Genomic DNA, 19663 nt, shown 5'->3' with positions numbered 1-19663 from the left:
TTCGACTGGTTTCCCTCGCAGTATTTTTGCTACTTACGGTATTCAGACAGTCGCTGGATAGGTAGAGCGACAGGGGCCGAGGGAGGTTAGCTCGAGTCAAACATGTTACCAGCGGAGCCAGAGCAATGGGACTACTGTAGAAGATCAACGAGAAGATGGTCAAATGCAGGTAGCATGACAAGAGGCAGTTCTTCAGAGAGGACACAAGAGACCTGAATGACAGAGCTCGTAGAGATACCTCAGTTTGGTCAGCGAGAAGGAAGACCATGGTAATCCTTCTACAGTTTGTCTCATTACCTCATTAGCTTCATGATACATCGGGAGAGACATAAATTTATTCCATAGATCATGTTCAATCCTCGACCTGTCTCCCTTCCGGGATGCCGTTGACACTGATCCAGATCATGGAGACGCAGGATTGCCAGAAGAAGGTCTGCTGTCCATATCATCCCTTCCTTCGAGCTTTCTTCTCCGCCCTCTGCTGCACAACTTTCCTCCTCTTCTCAAAGCTCTCGCCTATGCCTACTCCGTCACCTCTAGGCCCATCTTGCGGATCTCTGCGGCGCTTCTCCCGTCTTTCAAGAACATTTCCACCTTCCCCTCGCGACCGTCCAGCCACAGTCCTATTTATGCGATCACCAAGACCTCCAAGACCAGTCCAGTCCTCGCCACCGAACAAGTCTCTTGGATCGCGTTGGCCTTGTAACCTGCCCTTCTTTTTCTCCGCTTTGCTTAGTGCCGGTAGTCGCACAAAGTTACGTTCTTCGTATTCGTTCCTCTCTCGTTCCCTTTCACGATCTCTCGACGACATTGCACCACGGCCATGCTTAACAATGGTGCTGTTTGATCCGATTGATGGCTGCGCTCGTGGTGCGGCGGAAAGTTCTTCGTCAATGTATTCATCTAGAAGCTGGGATCGGCGTTTCCGTGCAGGTCCATCGCGTTCTCGGGTTGATGGGGGTTCTGGCATTGCAGTAGGCGTAATGCGAGGCGGTTTGTAGGCGCCTGTGGAAGTCGCCCGAGATCTGGTAGACGATGGGTCTTTCTTTGAGGTGTCCAAGTTTCGCAAGAGGGCGGCAGGCCGCGGTGCAGCAGAGATATCCCCGTCCATCTCCCTGTCCAGCTCCTCCTCTGACTCGAGCTCTTCGGAGTCTGTACCTGATACGTCTGAGCCCTTGTTGAGTGTCTTCGTCGTCGGTGTCTTCCTCGGCTCTCGGTCTGTCGATGGTTTTTGAGAAGCGCGGCGGTCGGCTTCCTCGGCAGCTCGGACGACCTTGTCGATTTGGTATTTCAATTTGTTCTCAAGTGGGCGCACGCCTCTTTCTAGGTAGACTTTAAGGTCGACCAATTTTCCGACCACGTCCGACTCGAGACCATCCGACCCAAGCACGCTGTCGTCGTGCCTCAGTCTAAATAAGACAAGGAAAGCCAGGTTTTGTAGGTAGGACAGAAGTAAATCGTTCTTGATGTCGAGCAGGGAAATGCCGTCGGCTGGTGGCAGAGATTGTTGTCCATCATCTGGCAAAGCGGATGATGCAGACTCTAAGGCGAAAGCCAATGTAGTCAAGAGGCCAGTGGTTGAGTCGTCCACCGCCATTTCGAGGGGAGTCAGCAGCACTTGCGAGGATGGGTTCTTGTCGTTCGGTGAAGGTTTGCAGAGCGTCAGAAAATATTTCTAGATTGTAAATTTCTCCGCAAGAAATCCTTATCGATAAGAGAAAGAATCAGATTTAGTCTGACGTCATAATAGTGGTTCAACAAGCCTAAATTAAGCGCGAAGACTATCACAATCCCAATGTCAGACTTGATGATTATGTTGGGCCCCTCGTGACCCCTTTCTTCAACGTTCACCTCAAGGTAGGCCTCTTCTTACTACAAGCTTGCAGACTCTGACGAGGGCATGTCATGGAAGGTCTACAGTCTTTGAATGCTACGCCTTTAGTCAAGATCGTTGGAACAGGTGCAGTCACAGCTCCTAGTGCGACATCTGTTCGCTCCCGGTGTGCGGTGGTACCTGATTGAACAGGCCGGGCTTTCCAGTATGAAAAGGCATAAGAGAATGAATGTGGAAGAACGTGAACGGACTATGGTCAGCCCGAGACGGTTGTCTTTTAGCGCAAAAGACAGCTTGCTGCCCAGCATAAGTTCCGTTCTCCCATCACTCAACGGTCGTATGTTCGGATCTGTTCGCGTGGCCCAACCTTGACATGGGCGTAGTATGGACAACACGATGGCGAAGTCTATGTCATCAATCAGTCTGATGTTGTGGCGACAGGATGACTGACTGTGGTGCAAAGTATCAGACTTCTCTTTCATGGCAAAATGAAGCTATGCAGTGAGATGTGCATGGCTGCCGCTGTTACAGGTTTCACTTCAGACGCCATGGGTAGTTGTACCGCTTACAGTATGTTGGTTCGCTCACAAGCCCGGCACGAGTTGTTTGGGGTCTTTTGTCTGTATCAAAAGTGTGCAAGGTTCTGCGTTCTGTCTTGAGTTGTATACCTGCTGTTTTCCAGCTCGCAACGCAGCAGAGCGCAAAACCATACCCGCTATACGCACCATGTGTCTTAACGCTCCCATGAACAGCATCATGAGCTTGTCCTTGGCACCGATGAACCCACACACTGTTGTCGTCGCCATGGGTTGCAGATTCTTGAACCTGGTGGGATATCTCAGTGAGCAAGTCATCACTCAAACAACCTCTACTACCACCATCCACAATACCACGAAGACCACAATCATGTCTATCCCGCCTCCTCCACCACCTACGCCGTTGCTTCCCCTTTGGGACAGAAGACAAAGAGTTTGGAGACTTTCGAGATGGACTCAAGAAGCTGGAAGTGACCTTTGTGATGACTCCGAGCCATTTCTTGATATTGGAACGGGAGCTCCGTTGTACGCGACCTACTTCCGCCTCGAGCAATTCGTCCGAGAGAAGAAACACAATCCTACTTTACCCCCGATCCTCTATCGCGTCACCAATGACAGGAGCATGGGCATCAACAACGAGGAAGAAGGCTTCAAGTCTCGGCATATGAAAATTACAGGGCAAGCTATGGATCTGGAGAGCATGGAGGGTGAAGAGATTCAACGCATTGCCCTCATTCATATCAGGAATGTTCAACATTTCCGGGGCCAGGCTTTCCAGAGTCCTTGGATCTCTTTCAGCTGCTCGCTGTTGGCGACTCTTCAACGGGCAATGTGGCAAGTGAAACGAGGATACAGCAATGTAACCATCACTACAGTGGATACAAGCACACTGATCTCCAACGAGCTCATATGTACAGCAACCGAGTTGGCGACCTATGTCAAGAGTATCGAGGACAGGCGTTTCATTGAGTACGACTGTCACGAAGAGTATCTGGTGTTCAACCAACTTCAGGGACAGTGCTCGCGAGTTCCTTTCTTGAGACTCTATGGCGACGGCATCAACGTGCTTCTCCCAGAGCTAAATGCGTCCAACGTGCACACTTTTCTCTCGGTAGGGTTGGCGCGCCTGAGAACAGCAGCTTTCAACAACGAATACCCGCTATCGACCACCGAGATTGATAGGTGCGCACGGCTCACCAATCATCTTTTCACCGGACAACGCCGCATGTTGGTATTCTTTGCATTGCTTGCGCTTCGTCGCCGACCAGCCCGGGACCCGGCCATTGTTACCTATGCATGGGAGAAGATGAAGGAATGGCGGACTGGCGCTGCATATGACAGTAAAGGAAGCGTTCGACTTGAAAATCTATTCTACCTACACTGGGGCTGGAACTTCTCTCGCGTGGACGCGTCGCAGCACATGGAGATCAAGCAGTTCGCCAATATCGGAGCGGAACTGACAATGCTTGCCAAAGCATACGAGGAAGAGATTACCGCAGCCGTCATGAAGACGTTCTGGTTTGAATATGACTGGATCATGGATCAGATGGCCAGGAAGCTAGGTGGAGATACAAGACTGCGCCAGCTGTATCAGGCCTTGGAGAGGAACCGGCTTGCATATAGGAAGCACACCTTGCTTATGCTCAAGGGGGATGCGAAAGCGAAGGAGCGTGTTGTCTCGGGCCTCCGTGTGGCCAGGAAGTGGTTGTGCGAGGCTAAGATGTAGACGGAGGTCGTCAAGATAGGAATGAGATAATCTGTGCTCCTAATGCTCTTCCACACACTGTCCGACGTCAGCAGTATAGCAGTGCGATGTGTATGGCGACCGTCTCCGTGCCAATGTTCGACCAATAAAGGATAGAGGCCTAGGCGTCGTCCGGTACAAGATGCATTCTGAAAGCCACGTCGACCACTGTCACAAGAGGTCACATAAGACGACCTAAAGTGCTGCCTGTCTTTGTGTCCTCCATTCATCTCTACTAACTGAATCGATATCAGTGGCGTCCGTCTCACAGTCAAACATCTTCGGTCACTGCGATACCCTCAGCAAAGTCTTCACAATCAGTGTCTTTGACTCTGTTTCTAGAGTACGCATGATGTGAGAACCATTCGAGCAAAATCTCCGAGATTGGAATAGGGGAATGAGCTTCCTAGTAGATCAAGTTCGCTTCGCTTCACTTTAGGCCATGACGTCGATTTCGTCGATTTCTCCTTTTCCCTGTGCGAAATTTGAACCGCATTTATGGAGGACACGGGGACAATCATAAAGAAATCTTTTCATACCAATCGCAGTCCTTGGGACAGGAGGACGACAAGAAAACACGCAGTATATCAAAAAGAAGGATCGACCTTAGTTTGGCCCGTCAATGAAACTCTGCTGGTTTACTACGTACTACGGTCCTCGATCCCCCCAATCGCACCGCCTCCTTCAAGCCCATGCCGACCCTCTCGCCCGTGCTCAAACCCGCACCACCATCTCACCCGCCCAGACGGCTTCGCAGGCAGGATAATGGGCGGTTCCGCTGCCTCATCCAACAAGTCTCCGACCTCCGAGTTCAGATATAGCCTACACGGCTTGCCTTACAGCCAGACTGTGGCATCGCAACCACCCATCAAAGTTACGAGTTCGACATCGTTACATCGCATCCTTGACGACGAGCATAACGTACCTCTTCCTTCTCCGCAAACAGGGGACAACGCGTCGACATTGTCCAATCGGAAATACCTCACAGACGCGTCGCCACACGATGGAGACGGCCCTCGAATTACGGGCGCAGGTTCAATTTCCGCACGAGACAGTCAGACAAGTCTCAATACAAAGGCCCCGACAGTAAGCAGCTTGACGTCCGCCGCAGCCAGCGTCCCCCAGATCCGTGTGAACGACGCGCCCGATCGGATCAGTGACGGTAGCATTGAAGAGAAGAGGAAATGGTCAACGCTGAACCTACTTCGATCAACTCCGATGGTAACTGGGGAAGAGACAGTCCGGGGCACAAATCATGCGAGTTCGGGCTTCGAGGGGGTATCATTGGACATAAGTATCCCTTCGGGCGGCTTTGGCGACGAGTTATCCACAAAAAGCATTGAATTCTCAAAGAGGGGGAGCATGCTGATTGATGGACGAAGGGTGAACCCGTCCAACAATCGCAGGTCTTCACCCATGCTTGCTTCAATTATGGACGAAGAGAAGAAACAAGATGGCCCACAAACTGTGCTGTCTGCGAACAGCAATGTCCGAAAAACCTCCATGTCAACTTCTACCCCTGCTAGACATACCATCAAGGAGCGGCCCTCGGCAAAAGTTCTCTCGGCCGACGAGGAGATGTTGTCTGAAAAAGTACGGGCTTTTTATGCCGCTGGCACAGACAGTCAACAGGAAACTGAGTCGACCACCAATCTTGCTACTCGCATGGGAGCGCGTTGGCAAGTTTCGCTGGGCGCGGACACACAGAGCGTCAGTATACCATCATTGTCGCGCGCAACTTCCACGACAGATATCAATGAGGACATGGATAGCTCGCGACACCCCAGCATGACTGCGTCGGCTTCACAAACTTACATTATACCCGAGAGAGAGGAAACCGAACTAGCCGGTGGTCTGGAGGATTGGAAAGACGTCGACAACGCCGATGTCGACCGATACGGCTTCATCTTAGCTCGGGCGCCAACAGTCGATGGCGCGGATGAATCTAAGCCTCAACGTATTACAAGAGTGTCGACAAGCTTACAGCAAGCTTCAGAGACGCCGCGACGAAGAGTAACAATACGGCGCACGCCCAGCAGCGCTCAAGGCTCTATAAGATCTGGTCACAGTAGACACAGCCCTGCAGATCAGACTCCCCCGCGTCCAACAAGTTCACAGAGTGGCTATGCCCGGACACCAAGTCGCAGAAGCGGATCGACACGAATTCTAGGTCCAGTGTCGAAAGATCGACGTCTTATGGATTCAGCAATGGACATGCTCACGCTTCCACGATCTGCGAAATCTGTCGTGGAGAATGGGCATGTACACATCGATGATGCACGAGCTCGACGCAAGGAGCTTGCCCGGGAAGAAAAGTGGCGGAAAATGGCACGGGAAAAGGCTCCTGCTATAGACGCGAAAACTGGGTTGCCAGTCGTAGGCGGTGGATCCGAAACAGGATACACGTTCAATACCACCTCTTCCAAGCTCATAGAGCGGACATGGAAGGGCATTCCAGATAAATGGCGAGCAACCGCGTGGCACAGTTTCCTCAGCACATCGGCATTGCGGCGGCAGGATTGCCTAAGCGATGGGGAACTGGTTGATTTGTTTCATCACTATCAGACACGATCATCGCCCGACGACGTGCAAATCGATATTGATGTTCCTCGCACGATATCTGCACATATCATGTTTCGAAGGCGGTACCGTGGTGGGCAGCGTCTACTTTTCCGCGTATTGCATGCAATGTCGCTGCACTGTCCGGAAACCGGCTATGTGCAAGGTATGGCAGCGCTGGCAGTCACGCTTTTGGCGTACTATGACGAGGAAAAGGCCTTCGTTATGCTCGTCCGCATGTGGGAACTCAGGGGGCTGGGTGAGTTGTACAAGTCCGGCTTCGGAGGTCTGATGGCGGCGCTGAATGAATTTGAACGAGGCTGGCTAGGCCAGGGCGAAGTTGCCCGGAAGCTGGTACGTATGCGATTTTCTTTCACCTTGCTTTGCTGCGTTGTTCTCCAGAACCGACTGCGGTCGACATGACTTCCAAGTCTCTATCATGACCAGCCTTCTTCCTGCCTCGCGTGTAAGGATTGTTATCTTCAAATTTTCAAACCTCCCGCGACGTCAACGACCAATGCTGACTCGTTGCTCTACAGGAAGATCTCAACATCGGCCCAACCGCCTACGGCACGCGCTGGTACCTGACCTTGTTCAACTATACCATCCCCTTCCCCGCGCAACTCCGAGTCTGGGATGTCTTCATGCTGCTTGGTGACGACACTTCACCCAACACAGCAACCACAACCGCATCTCACACTTCTGCTAGCCGTTCACCGTCCGTCAGCCACAGCCAGATTCAAAGTCCGACCACAGATGCCGAGCCTCACTTCGGAACGACACTTGATATCCTACATGCGTCGTCCGCAGCCTTGATCGACGGTATGCGCGATATCCTGCTCGAGTCGGACTTTGAGAATGCCATGAAAGTCCTCACGTCGTGGATTCCGATCCAGGATGAGGATTTGTTCATGCGCATCGCCAGGGCCGAGTGGAAGATGCATTTGAAGCATGATGCAGCAAAGAGTGCGAGGAAGGCTGCGAAGTGAAAACACCCAACAGCATAGCGTGCATTGCACAGGCGCCCCAGCCGGATTGAGGAAGTAATTGAGCCCTGAGCCTACCGGCTTTGACTGCACCTTATCAGATTCGACATTCCGCCATTTCGCCGCAAGGAATCCATGAACGCAGACGAAATGTTGAAAAGCGCAGAGCCAGGATTATTAGGATTGGGAACGCCCTACATGTGCTGTGATCGTTATTCATTGGGCTGAATAATAACACCCTTGAGGGAAAAATTTCTATCAAAAAGTCACGAATAAGTTATATATACCCTTATAATGCAAGTTAATTCAGAATCACATCAGTCTTCCTCGCGGTAGAGTATCCAATGTCATCAGAATATAGATATACGTTAAGTCATTCTGCCTGCGATCGTTCCAGGCTCGTACCGTCAGCTTCTTTAACAAACTGAATCTCCTAAACAAGTCGAGCCACATATAATTGTATCGAAGTCAAGATCCGCTCTGTACATGCATACAGACCTCTGTGTCCTTCCCGGCCCCTGTGAAGGTCTGGATATCTTATCTATTCCGTTACAGAGGAAGATACCTTCCAAGTCACGGTGCTCGAGGGTCTGGCTCCAAGTCCGATATCGACGTGGCGTTGCGCCTCGGGAAAGGGTCGGCTAGCATAGTAAAGCATGAACCGTCGCAGCCGGCGGAATGGTAATGGGACATACTCTAGGGTTCCACATCTACTTATGCCGAAACCGTCGCCTGGTGAAGGGCAAGGCATGCCTTAGACTTGGTGCTGCGGCGAAGGTCGGCAAGCACTTTGCGAATTCAACCATATAGCGACGGTCTTGCTCTGCCCTGAGAACCTGGGGGTATCGACCTACTCGATTGTGACCTCCAGAGGTATCAGCAGGCCGGAAGAAAGCATGTTGAAAGCATGGATGAGGCATTTCGGCGCTCAGCATCTGCCGGGACATGCCCAAATTGAGCTTGACTTCCTGAAGCTAGCTGCAACATTGCTGAAACGAGATGACTTTCTTCTGCCGTCGACCACTTCTACCATCCACCCTTGGGCTCATTTGCTCATTTGGTCGGCAAGAGAAGCAGAACACGACTTCCTGCAAGGGCTGGGCTGGATACTGAGAACCCTGGACTTAAGCGGCCAACGCCGTCAAGACCAACTTTTCATCACAAGTTCTCCCCAAATGTAAGACGACGCCCTGTCTGGATGAGGCCTCCGCCGCCGCCTGACAGTGCCGCTGACGACGATATGCCGGCTTTTTCTGCGGGATTGCAACATCAGCAAGGGCAGTCAAGCAGTGTCAAAGTCGACAACGAGGCCAGGTCGGGACCAGCTCGTATTGAGATTTCGAAGTCGACAATATCCCTGTAGCTCGGTTGCAGCTGACCGCCATAGATACCCAAAGCAGTAGGAGCCCCGTCTTGTAAGTACGAGTATCTCTTGTGGTGATTTACGTACAGGATTTTCTGGATCGAGTATGATCGACCTGCTTATCCATCTCTGGATCCTTGTAAAACGTGTCGCTGATCATCTTGACTCATTTCTGTCAGAAATTGGTTTGCAAGGACAGTCCAGATCCTCGAAATATGCAGCCATGTTGTAGCCGAGCTGATAGCTCACCGCCTGCCCGACGTTCACCGCCTCAACAAATGAGAGCAAGCTTTGAATTTGCCTTGGGGACCGTCAGGATCATCATGTTCTTTCGAACGTGGTAGCTGTCATCGAAATCATCCTGGCACTCAACCCGGTAGGGACAGCCAACGACACTGCAGTCCTGCATTGGCGATGGAGGAGACCTCCCGCCAAATGCTCACCTCTGCCGTCATCGACAAGCCACAGACATTTACTTGAGATTTTTGACGACTCCTGTGCCTGAACCCCGGGTGCCACAAACGGTCTAAGGGGCTAAGGATCCAGAATGGTGAAGTCAGTGGCTGCAAGTTTGAAGGCCGGTTGCACTTTTAGCGCCTTGAACAAACACCGTGGAATTTTCCATTGGGTGGAATTGAAGTGTGTGTAAAGTAATTTTTCTCAATTGGAAGTAGGATCCGAAATAAGGCCTAGAAACAGTTGCAACTCTTCGGACGGGAAACTCGCGACATCTCTGATTTTTGATACGTAGGACGACCAGACGTACGGTACTTGGAAGAGCCTGTTCCCAAAACACCATGAATGCCAAGGCACTGTCGATCTACAAGTAATTGCAAGCGACACCAGACAGTCTTAAGACAGTCTTAGGCCAGCTAGCCACAGACGGAAAAATGTGCATACCCATCGGCAATCAAAAGGCTGGGGGATCATCACATTGGGTTGTGAGACAAAGCGTTGAGATAGAGATAAAGACAGCCGATGCTGATCAGCGCTCGCTTAGGAGGATCGCGTGCTGATATGCTTGTAGCCTCGTGGAGCCGATCAGTGTCATCAATCACATGGCTTGCGAGGATACCCAGGCGGTTTGGCTATGCTACACGTGTGCCTTTGTGTGACTGTCCCACATATCTTTGCTAAAACAGTCGTCCAGGTTGGTCGGAGGACTGCTTGTGGCTACGTCAACCGAGCACGTTTTCGTAAGTCCGCGATGATCTCATGCATCATGGACATCCGAATTCGGACGTGATATTGTTACATCAAAACGTGCCCTTTGTCGATCTGTTGCCGTCTTGGTAACTTCTTTGACACATTCGTGCACAAGGGAAATGCCTGTAGCTTAATTTGGCCTGAAAACCCTACTGGGAGTCGAGAGGCTTGCTGCAGGGTGATACTAGACCAAGCCAAGATGGGGCTTCGGCGAACAGCGATGGCAGCAATGCTCGAGAACAAGGAATGTCCAATAAATCTGCCACCACTGAGCCAGTCATGGGGTCGAGTCTCGACTGCGTGAACTGCCATGATCCTTAGACTGCGGCGACGCTGATAGAGCCTGTGCTGCACCAGAAGTCACTGTGTAAAATCCGTGATTCTCCTTGTGGCTCTTCCAGATCGATCTAAATTGGAGGGACAGGTATGGAGTAGACTTGAAAGACTTGCAAGACTTGAAGGAGCTTGTGTGCGTGTCGGCCTCGCTTACCCTGTATCACAGTAGAGGAACCATGGACAGATACGGTGATCAGGATTGTTTTGGGAAGTTGTTTGGAAGCACGCAGGCGAATTTCGACCTCTCACACGCATGAATGAATGACGCCACCGGAGGCTCACCGGGTCGCTTGAGGAGTTAGATCCTTTAGCCGCATATATGGACCGAAGCGATCTCGGTAGACAGCCTGCAGGGAAAGGCGATTTCAGCCACAGAAGTCTGATTGCGCGAATGCGTCTGGCCTTACGAAACCAAGGCTGACGTCGATTCGTCCACTCGGCCTCTGAGAAGCGAGACACCCAGTTCCCTATCAAGTCAAGTTCGCTCCCTGCGTTCGCCTAGTTCCGGCAACCCTCCCTCAAGTTGCTAGACAAAAACGTGAGATGTGACCTTGCCGACTTGGGACATTTCATTGTGTTCTGATGGACGTGACGCGAGGCATCGAAACGGTTGACATTTTCCCTACTTGCACTTCGCTGTGACAGGTTCTGACCGTGATCCGCACTGTCTGGCTATTGGAGGCGTAATCCGGAGGATTTCCTCTCCAAGGGTTGGCTAGGTTGGACCCTGAGGCGCTACGGGAATGCAAGATGCGAGGAATCAATCCATTGATGCGCATGCAGCCTTCCAGTCTGTGGTTGAGGACTTGTGCGCGGTTTGGCCAGCGTCAACGCAGGCGTCTTGTCATTCCCAAGGAAGACTCGTCTCATTTATGGGCTCGCTTGACTCCGGGAGGTACCGGAGGTTAGAGGCAGGACTAATAATGGCCAACTTCATTTGCTGACTCGCAAACCGTTAGAAGATCTGTGTCGGGTTCACCGACCTCTCACCTTTGCCTTTTGCTGGAAGGGAACCAAAATGGCAACCATCAGTTGCCCGGGTGGCAATCCAGAGTTCAGCTTGGCATTCTTGAAGTAGGCTTTTGTGACATGCCGACTTCTAAGTCGAGGTTAAATAACATTCATAAGTATAGATCCTTCTTCCTAAAACCAAAGTGGGCGGAATGTTTGCCTGGTGCCCAGAGCTTGCCCGCCAGCGTTTCGCATTTTGCGGAAGCTGAGGAGCGTTCAGGTCCTTGATGATTGCGAGGCAAGCAATCAGAGTTCAAGTTTGAGATTCGACCACAAGCAGCTCCGTGCACTGCAAAAGTGGTAACCCATCGACTACTTCAGATGCATCCAGATCTGACTGATGTCCAAGTGTACCATAGTATGCTCGCAGCCATTGATGGCTCTGTGCACGTTTCATGTTTTCGTGGTTCAGTGTCCGTGCGATGAGCAGATGTCCGGGCAGCGAGCATTTTCTGCGATTGTGCATATTCGACTCTTACAGGGCAAGGTGACTCGGGCGCTGATTGATGGAAAGCCACTTCCAGGGTATTGCACCGAGTTAAGGAAAGGTGCCGCGCCTCATGATCGTGAGGGCCAGTGAAAGAGCCAGGTCGGGCATATGCGGTGCGCCGATGGCCGAAGCCGACCACCATCTGCACACAACTTTGAATGACGAAAGTCCTTTCGTGCGGCCGCGAAGAGCAAAGATCGGCGAACTCGTGGCATTCCTCGCGGGCCGCATGGCAAAAAAGGTGTGGCCGCCATGTGCATCGTACTGGCCAAGATCACAACCTCTGTAGGCTTTGTACCACCTAGCATATTGGGGAAAGATGGGCGGATTAGGGCCCATCATGGCCCCTTTGGTGTCAAAAGATGTGCATCATAGGCACGGCGCAGCGCCTGTAGGGCCCGTCATCAGCATGGTGATCTTCCCTTTCCCGAGCCATGATGAGCACACGATAGGCGTGCCGTTGCGTATAGCTCCCCCGACGGTCCTCTGAACTAGTCCCTCAGGCCACGAGCTGTTTGTGGCCCAAGCAAGTCAAAGCCAGTTGTGGGTTGCATGCCCACAGTCGGTCTCGAGAGCCGACAATCGAGTAAGGGACTAGACGGGACTGGACTAGGGCAGCGCCACTGGGGGCAAGTGTAATCGACAGGCCATCGTCGTTCGTCTCTTGTAACATTCGTCTGACTGACTGATGGGCACGGGCACGCATCGGGACCGGCACACACGAGGTACGAAGACTGTTTTGGGACAGAGGAGGGTCGCAGATAGGATCGATGGATGTATGGATTTCCATCGTTTTGTAGCCCCCTCTTCCTGGTGGCATGTCTGTCTACCGCTTTCGAGATGGAGTGTAGGAAAGGCGTGTGGTCTTTAGAGTTGCATTGCCGTGAACCGAGATAAAGTCTCGATCACGATGGCCAGAAAGAAAGGTTCTCGAAGGTCGGCCATGGGATGGTGACGGATGATGACTTGTGTGGCTGGGTGATGAAGACTTGGAGTCGGGACTGGGACTGGTTCGCCCAGAGGCAAAACGAAAGGCGTAGTTTGTCCTATCATCAGTCAAGATGCTTGTGGTGGGAGAAGGAGCCACGGCAGACTTGACGACAGCGTACGACAGTCATGCTTCTCTCTGAGAGGTTTAGAGGTTTGCTGGACACTGTGACCTGCGGCCTGCTTCCCTGGTCCCTGTTCGGTTGTTAGGTTGTTGCCGTGTTCAATGCCACTGTCACACCCTGCTGTGTTGCTTGTCAAAGTCGTTCAACCGTCCGAACTTTCTTTGTCGTTTCGAGCCACTTTTGACACTCGGGCTTTTTCCTTTCCAACGGTATGACGCCTTAGGACATTTTCTAACGGCCGTTTTCCTGCTGGGCCACTAAGCCACTGATCTCGTCGACCTGGGCGACAAAGAAAACACCACCGCCTTGCTGCTCCTGCTTCATCTCCGTCAGTACTATGGCTGCTCCAGCGTGTGAGTGCCAGTGCTAGCTGGCTTCTCCTAGCAGACGAGGCAGACCAACTCTATCCTACTTGGCTCTGCCACCCACACCAATACTCGTACCACTATGGTAATAGTCTAGTACTGGTACATTCCTCTCGTGCTCCAACCATGACAACAAGCACCCTGTTGTCCATAATGGCGTCTGATCCGCCTCTTCTTGCCCGATACGCCCATCGACCTCTTACACCCCGGCTTCTCTAGACTGGGCCGGTGCTATCAGACTCCGCTCTCTCGCTTGCGTGGGACGGACCACAAAGCAAGCCCACCACGACGACTCCACCAACAACATCACCGCTTCCCTCATTCCTGCTCCATGAAACAAACCCTGGGTTACCCTCTATACCCCTACCGTACCCTACTTTCCTCTGCCTAACCGCTTTTTATTTCTCCGATCCACTGCCCTCTCCTGTAACTGCTAGTCAACTAGTATCGTTCCAACTCGGTTCGGGCAACGCTGCCTATGACCTGGCCCTTTCTTATTATCCGCAAGTCTAGTCGGGACCCTGGTCGACCCTGGTCGACACTGTCTTTGTCCCTGCTTCTGTACGACAAATGGTCCAGCTCACAAAAAAGTCTCTGCTCCAGAAACAGCGTAACCTCTCCATTCAGGTACCCAGTTTACCGATCTGGATTACCCTCGGTGGCTCTGTTCCTGGCTTGACTTGTTGTTGGCTTAACCGACCAGACTCATCTCAGTTTGAAGATCTGGTGAAAGCCACGCTTCAAAAGATCCTGGTAGACGCCGCCTCTCGCTTCGACCCATAACTACCTGGCTAATTCCTTCCATCGCTCGGACACTGGGACACTTGGACTCTCTCTCTCTCTGACTGGGCATTCTTGTCAAAGCACAATTGCGACCGTCGACGCTCGTACCGCACGTCATTGACAGCACCCTCAATCAACCTTGTTCCCTCCGGAATCTATACAAAGACCCTCGAGGTTCCGGCCCTCGAGATATCAACCCTTTGAGCACAGGCACACACACCATCCTCTCGCATGTACTTCAACATACCGACTCGTTGCTCCCCCCGACCACCTCAACAACCGCACTCATGTTATTAGTACCAGGCCCTCCGACACCCATGCACAACGATTTCAAAACTCATGAATATCCAACCTATCACAAACCACCCCCGACAAGAACCTATTCTCCTCCCGAGTCCCCTCGCACCCTATCCTCCTTCTTCGAGGATACGAGGGATACGAGGATGAACAACTCTCATCGCGGGCTGCCGTTACCTGCTGGTCTCAGTCTACCTCCTCCGGATCGTGGCCATTCTACGGCTCCTCCTCCTCCTCTGGGACATTTGCCCGCTCCTCCGTCTCAATGGGCTGGACAGGATGAGTCGATGCGGGGTTGGCTCCACGCAAAGGCCGAGGAGGATCGTCGGAAGCAAGAGGAGGAGAAGACCCGTCAAGAGAGTCTACGCCTGGACCAGAGACGCGTCGAGCAAACCATGCTACGTGAATCACTTCAAGGCGGCATTCCTCCTCCCATGGTCCCCCTCATCTTTGCTGGTATCGGTGGAGGCAGCCTACCCAGTCACACGTTGGAATGGGCACAGCAATATCTAGCCAGCTTGAGCATTCAGAACCAACAGCAGCAGCACCAGATCCAGGCCCAGCAGCAACAACTTCAGCAGCAACAACAACAGCTCCAACAACAACAGCAGCCACAGGTATCCCCCGACCTACATCGTGACAGCCGAATGATTCCTCCCAACCCTTACGGGTCGATCCAACCTTCACAACCACCACAGCAGGCACAGGGGCACCTCCCGGCACAATCAGGACAGGCACCTAATCAACGTAACAATTCAATATCCAGCGTCCAGGGTCCCTCGTCCGCCCTGTCACGTTTGAACACTACAGAATTTATTGCTGGCACCACCACAGGTCAGGCAAACCGGCAAGCTCTTCATCCGCTACAGAGCACACAGACAGCCTCCTCTGAGCAATCTTCGGGGCCGGGACTGTTCTTTCATCACTGGACGCCGCCTAATCCTTCTTCCGGGGGCCAACCTCCGACGCCGTCGGCCAAAAGCACTCAAAGTTCTCCTTTCTCCCAACACACGGCGTCTCATCTACGGTCAGACTATCAAAGTTCGCCCAAGAAGCGCAAAGGAGCAGGAGGTCAACCAGTTCCAGCACCGACGTCGGATCCATTGCAGGCCATGTCGGCTCGATCTTCGCGAGAGCGGGAAATTTCACCAGGGCATCGCAACCGCCCAAGTCGGCACTCTCGTCAAGACAGTGATGTGTCAGTCCGGGATCACGAGCTTGGCAGTCGTCACGTTGCCCGTCCTAGCAGTCGACAACAACGTCGAGACGAACTCAGTGGCGGTGCGCCAGGCCCAAGGAGGCAATTGACTAGCTCGTCGACCAGTGGGTCCAGCGATGACCACTCCGTTCGGTATGAGGGGTTAAAATCTGAAACGCGGTAGCTGAGCCATCTGGCTGGTCCGGAGATGAAGCGCAGGAGCAGGGGTGGGGCGTGGGTACTTTTGGCGAGGTCAGATGTTGCTCGGACTGTGGTCGCTATGCAAGGCTGTGCATGTGTGTCATTATTTTCCTTGAGGCTCGGTCGGCTGGCAAAACCCATGTTAATACGACGCTTATTCGTCCCTGTATCTCTACCAGGTTGGAAGGGCTCTCTGGCTTTGGGAGCAGATGGAGTGGACTTTACTATCCCACCTTGGAAGTGCGCCAGGTTGCAGGTCAACATAGGCCATGTTCACGGCCTGTCACGAATTCAACCCGTACTCCCTTACGACTTGGATTTGTTTTGACTTTCGCATCTTCAAACGACCGACTGAAATGATCGATTAGTGCCGCTTTGGGACGGGGACCACTGTTTTTGGACCAGAGTTAGCGAGCTGACGAAGGGCTTTGCGCGAGTCATCTCGAACTGTCCCAAAGCTGGCAAGACGCGGTGGAGATGGCGTCAACGAAGGTTTGGGAGGCACTGTGGTCGTGATTTCAGGACGGTCGCGGCCAGATGGGTAAGAGCTCGGATGGAGTAAGCGAGAGTAAGGCGACATGGGTGGATGGATGGAGTTGATGGAGTCGAGCTCCAGCCTTCGATGCACCTTGTCGGAAGTTGCGCCAGGCGACTTCGACGAAGGTTCGAACATCTGAAACTCGAATGGCATGATGGGCAGGGGAAATTGGCTCCGCAAAGCCACTGAATTGGGCTCAAGCCACCGGGGTACGCCATCGACGAGCACAGACACACCACTAACCACCTGAAACATGACACCACCACCACCAGAAGTCGGTTTGATCAACATGGATTGCTGTCAGAAGTCCTCGTGGCCCCAGCTGTGTGATTGCGCACCGGGCCGCGCTACCATTGTAATTGTACGAACCCTCCGTACGGAGTATTTGCTCGCAATCTTGGGGTGGATCCATCACGCATTACCACAATAGGGATATTGTTGTGACCGAACTCCTCGGTCAGTCGGGTTGCTATAGACGGGATGCATTTGTTTACTTTGGAGTGTACATAGTTTGGGAATGAAGGGGCATTCTTCAGAATGTTGAGCGATTTATTACTCCTCACCATCCTCCGTTCCTAGGTACCTAGAGTATCGTATGAATGAACGCGAAACATGCTCAAGAATGCCACGTTTCACGAAGTAGCCCAGTCATATGATTGGCTGATTGAAGATGTCACTGCTTACATAATACACCGGTTCGATTGTGCCGTACGTCACCAATCAAACCCGCCAGAAGCCGTGAAACCAGCTGCATCCATGCATGTCTACCAGCTCTTCCATTGGTACATAATTACTGTAGTATTATGACTCGTACAACTACATTGCGCCAGACCGTAAAGGCATTGTTGCATTCATTTCGAAGACTTGACAGTATCATGTGTGGAAACCCCCCGCGAGACCTCGGCACTTCCTGGTGATACTTGCAAAGGCAGCCCCGACTGCCTCAGGCAGATCGGCGACTCCGAGCTGAAATCCAAGACCATTAACCCGCACGAGCTGAACTTTTCGCAACGTCAGTCTCACGAGCCACCAATCACCACTGGGAGACTGAGTCTATTGGGCTCTTCAAAACAGGCTCTCGTGATGTGCGAAGGTATCGAAGCAGAGTGATATCCACCATTCGACGCAATGAACAGCAACAGCTGGGCTATGCGGTCACTGTGGTCAGATAGGCTATCCTCTCACACGACTGCCCGACCGTAGACCACACCGCCGTTAGTCTCACACATTTCGTCCGCCGTACCTGACCCTCAGCCATCACCCATCGAGCCTGAAGGACTGGACTCTAGCCCTCCTCGTACCTTCCATCGATCGCACCTCTGCCGCGTGTTCGGGCTGAGAGATATTTGAAGCACCAATAGCCGCTCCCAATCACTACCTAGGTATATCTTGGCACAAGGCCTCTTGCTATCCAGCAACTTTCGGCCAATCAGTACCAACCCACCTCCTACACTTCCAACCCGGAACCTCGAACAAGGAAGATTCATAGCAAACATCTAGCCATCAGGCTCTCGGTTCTCCACCTTTCCGCCTTGGTGGCACCAAGTCATCCCGTCCTTCCATTTTCCTGCCCCCCGGTCATCTCGGAGTCCTGAACAGGGACGGCAAGAGGAGGACAAGTCTTTCAGCTGACTGTTGGAGTCGACTCCGGTTCGAAGAAAACACATTCTGCGTCAGTTGGGGCTGCTATGACGACGAGGTACTCCAAAATATCACCACCGAGAGGGAGATCCTGCCAGTCATGATTGCTCATCCAAGTTTTGCGAGCCTCAGCCGTGGCTGGCTGCTCGGTTGGTAAAGGCTTACCGGAATGTGCATCTCGGAGGGCTCCAATGCATTGTCGTGTTGTCGAAAGTCCACCGAAGTGGTCCTGGATCACGTCCTGCCAGACTCCACGACACTTTCTCGCACAAGGCCTAGACCTTTCATTACCCTTGAACAGCTGAAGAAGTAGGCTCAACTGCCTTATGTCGCCGGGTAACGGACTAGCGAGCACTCGCCTGTCAATATCTGGACTGCCTGGAGAACATCAGAGTCTGTTTCGTCATGTATGGTCGCTTCACCAGGCGTAACGATGCTTCCACATGCTTAATTCTGAGTGCCGATCTTCCTGACTGACACAGCTCATGATGGCTCCTATTCAGATCAGTGTCAGTCCACTCATAAGACCCTTGCGTCTGATGTTCGCTCATCGAGGCACCAAATCATGCATCCTATTGCGGTATTGTCAAGCCAGGACTATACGGAGTGGACCGTGCTTGAAGCTTTGAAGTCTCAGACCTGTGGGCGCTTATAAGGGCTGCAAACATCAAAAACATTTCAGGGGCTGGGTAATAATTTTGTCGGATTGGCCTGCACTTGGCTGTCGTCAGCTGGCAACAAATCATAAGGCTCTGTCATTCCGACGAATAGGAGCGCCAAAAGTCCTGCATCAGCTGTCATCTCCCCTGAAGATCTCGATGGCGACAGGGTAGTTGATTTCGTGCATGATATGCAAGTGTCATCTGCTTGTCGAGCCACACCCCCGGAAGCTCAGCCGCTGCCCTGAGATCCACCGAGGAGCTAGCTCGCACATGTATGTCGGGGTAGATCATGGCTGGCTGAAGAAGGCTGAGATCTACCGTGCAAAAGGGCTGAAGCTCAGCTGCTCTTGTCCAACAATCGCCAGGAACGAGGAGTGAAGCACTGCGTACGAACCAGATTATCTTTGACCAGTCCTTCTTCACGCGGAAAATTGGTTGGGCTTCTAGAGTGGAATCGGTCGATGAGAACCCGGAATTTTCCTTTGGTTTGGTGCAACATAAACGGACAGCAACTCTACGCGCGACATCTCCATATTTGATCATGTCGATCACCACTGTTCCTGCTCAACGGTCCGGCAGCGTTTGCCTTATAGGCTGCGGAATTGGCAGGCTCGGCCGGAAAGGGGCACCCTACCCTATCTGCGTGCTCCCAATGAGGCTGAAGACCAGCCCTACTCGCCCAGCGACTCTCCACTGCTGAGCGGTTTCTTCAGCACTTGGTTACCCTTTCAGCCCAACAAATGCCAGGTGAGATGCCTTATCGGAGTCATTTAATCGTACAATCCACAAAAAAAAGACGAA

At 52.4% G+C, this 19663-nt stretch overlaps 4 protein-coding genes across 4 annotated transcripts; 3 read left to right on the top strand and 1 right to left on the bottom strand.

The window, feature by feature from the left end:
• Positions 1 to 230: 230 nt before the first annotated feature.
• On the bottom strand, positions 231 to 1644 carry PV05_08869 (uncharacterized protein). Its single transcript, XM_013458411.1, has one exon. The coding sequence runs from the start codon at positions 1595 to 1597 to the stop codon at positions 446 to 448; it is 1152 nt and encodes a 383-aa protein (XP_013313865.1). The 5' UTR covers positions 1598 to 1644; the 3' UTR covers positions 231 to 445.
• A 742-nt stretch (positions 1645 to 2386) lies between these two features.
• On the top strand, positions 2387 to 4096 carry PV05_08868 (uncharacterized protein; the record flags this gene model as incomplete). Its single annotated transcript, XM_013458410.1, has 1 exon — positions 2387 to 4096. Exon 1 carries the CDS (start codon positions 2561 to 2563, stop codon positions 4094 to 4096), a length of 1536 nt encoding a protein of 511 aa, XP_013313864.1. The 5' UTR covers positions 2387 to 2560.
• Positions 4097 to 4661: 565 nt separating this feature from the next.
• PV05_08867 (uncharacterized protein) lies at positions 4662 to 7976 on the top strand. The gene is made up of 2 exons (XM_013458409.1): positions 4662 to 7027; positions 7213 to 7976. The coding sequence occupies exons 1-2, from the start codon at positions 4880 to 4882 to the stop codon at positions 7660 to 7662; spliced, it is 2598 nt and encodes an 865-aa protein (XP_013313863.1). The 5' UTR covers positions 4662 to 4879; the 3' UTR covers positions 7663 to 7976.
• A 6160-nt stretch (positions 7977 to 14136) lies between these two features.
• On the top strand, positions 14137 to 16168 carry PV05_08866 (uncharacterized protein). Its single transcript, XM_013458408.1, has one exon. It carries the CDS (start codon positions 14613 to 14615, stop codon positions 16002 to 16004), a length of 1392 nt encoding a protein of 463 aa, XP_013313862.1. The 5' UTR covers positions 14137 to 14612; the 3' UTR covers positions 16005 to 16168.
• Positions 16169 to 19663: the final 3495 nt, after the last annotated feature.

Source organism: Exophiala xenobiotica, assembly GCF_000835505.1.
Source record: "Exophiala xenobiotica strain CBS 118157 unplaced genomic scaffold supercont1.5, whole genome shotgun sequence".
Classification (NCBI taxonomy): Eukaryota; Fungi; Ascomycota; class Eurotiomycetes; order Chaetothyriales; family Herpotrichiellaceae; genus Exophiala; species Exophiala xenobiotica.
This window is presented reverse-complemented; position numbering and strand designations above follow the sequence as displayed.

Excerpts from the sequence above, each read along its gene's own strand:
- PV05_08866 (XM_013458408.1), top strand. The coding sequence starts at position 14,613 with ATGTTATTAGTACCAGGCCCTCCGACACCCATGCACAACGATTTCAAA.
- PV05_08869 (XM_013458411.1), bottom strand. The coding sequence starts at position 1,597 with ATGGCGGTGGACGACTCAACCACTGGCCTCTTGACTACATTGGCTTTC.
- PV05_08867 (XM_013458409.1), top strand. The coding sequence starts at position 4,880 with ATGGGCGGTTCCGCTGCCTCATCCAACAAGTCTCCGACCTCCGAGTTC. Across the intron at positions 7,028-7,212 it reads GCGAAGTTGCCCGGAAGCTG|GAAGATCTCAACATCGGCCC; the intron begins GTACGTATGCGA and ends GTTGCTCTACAG.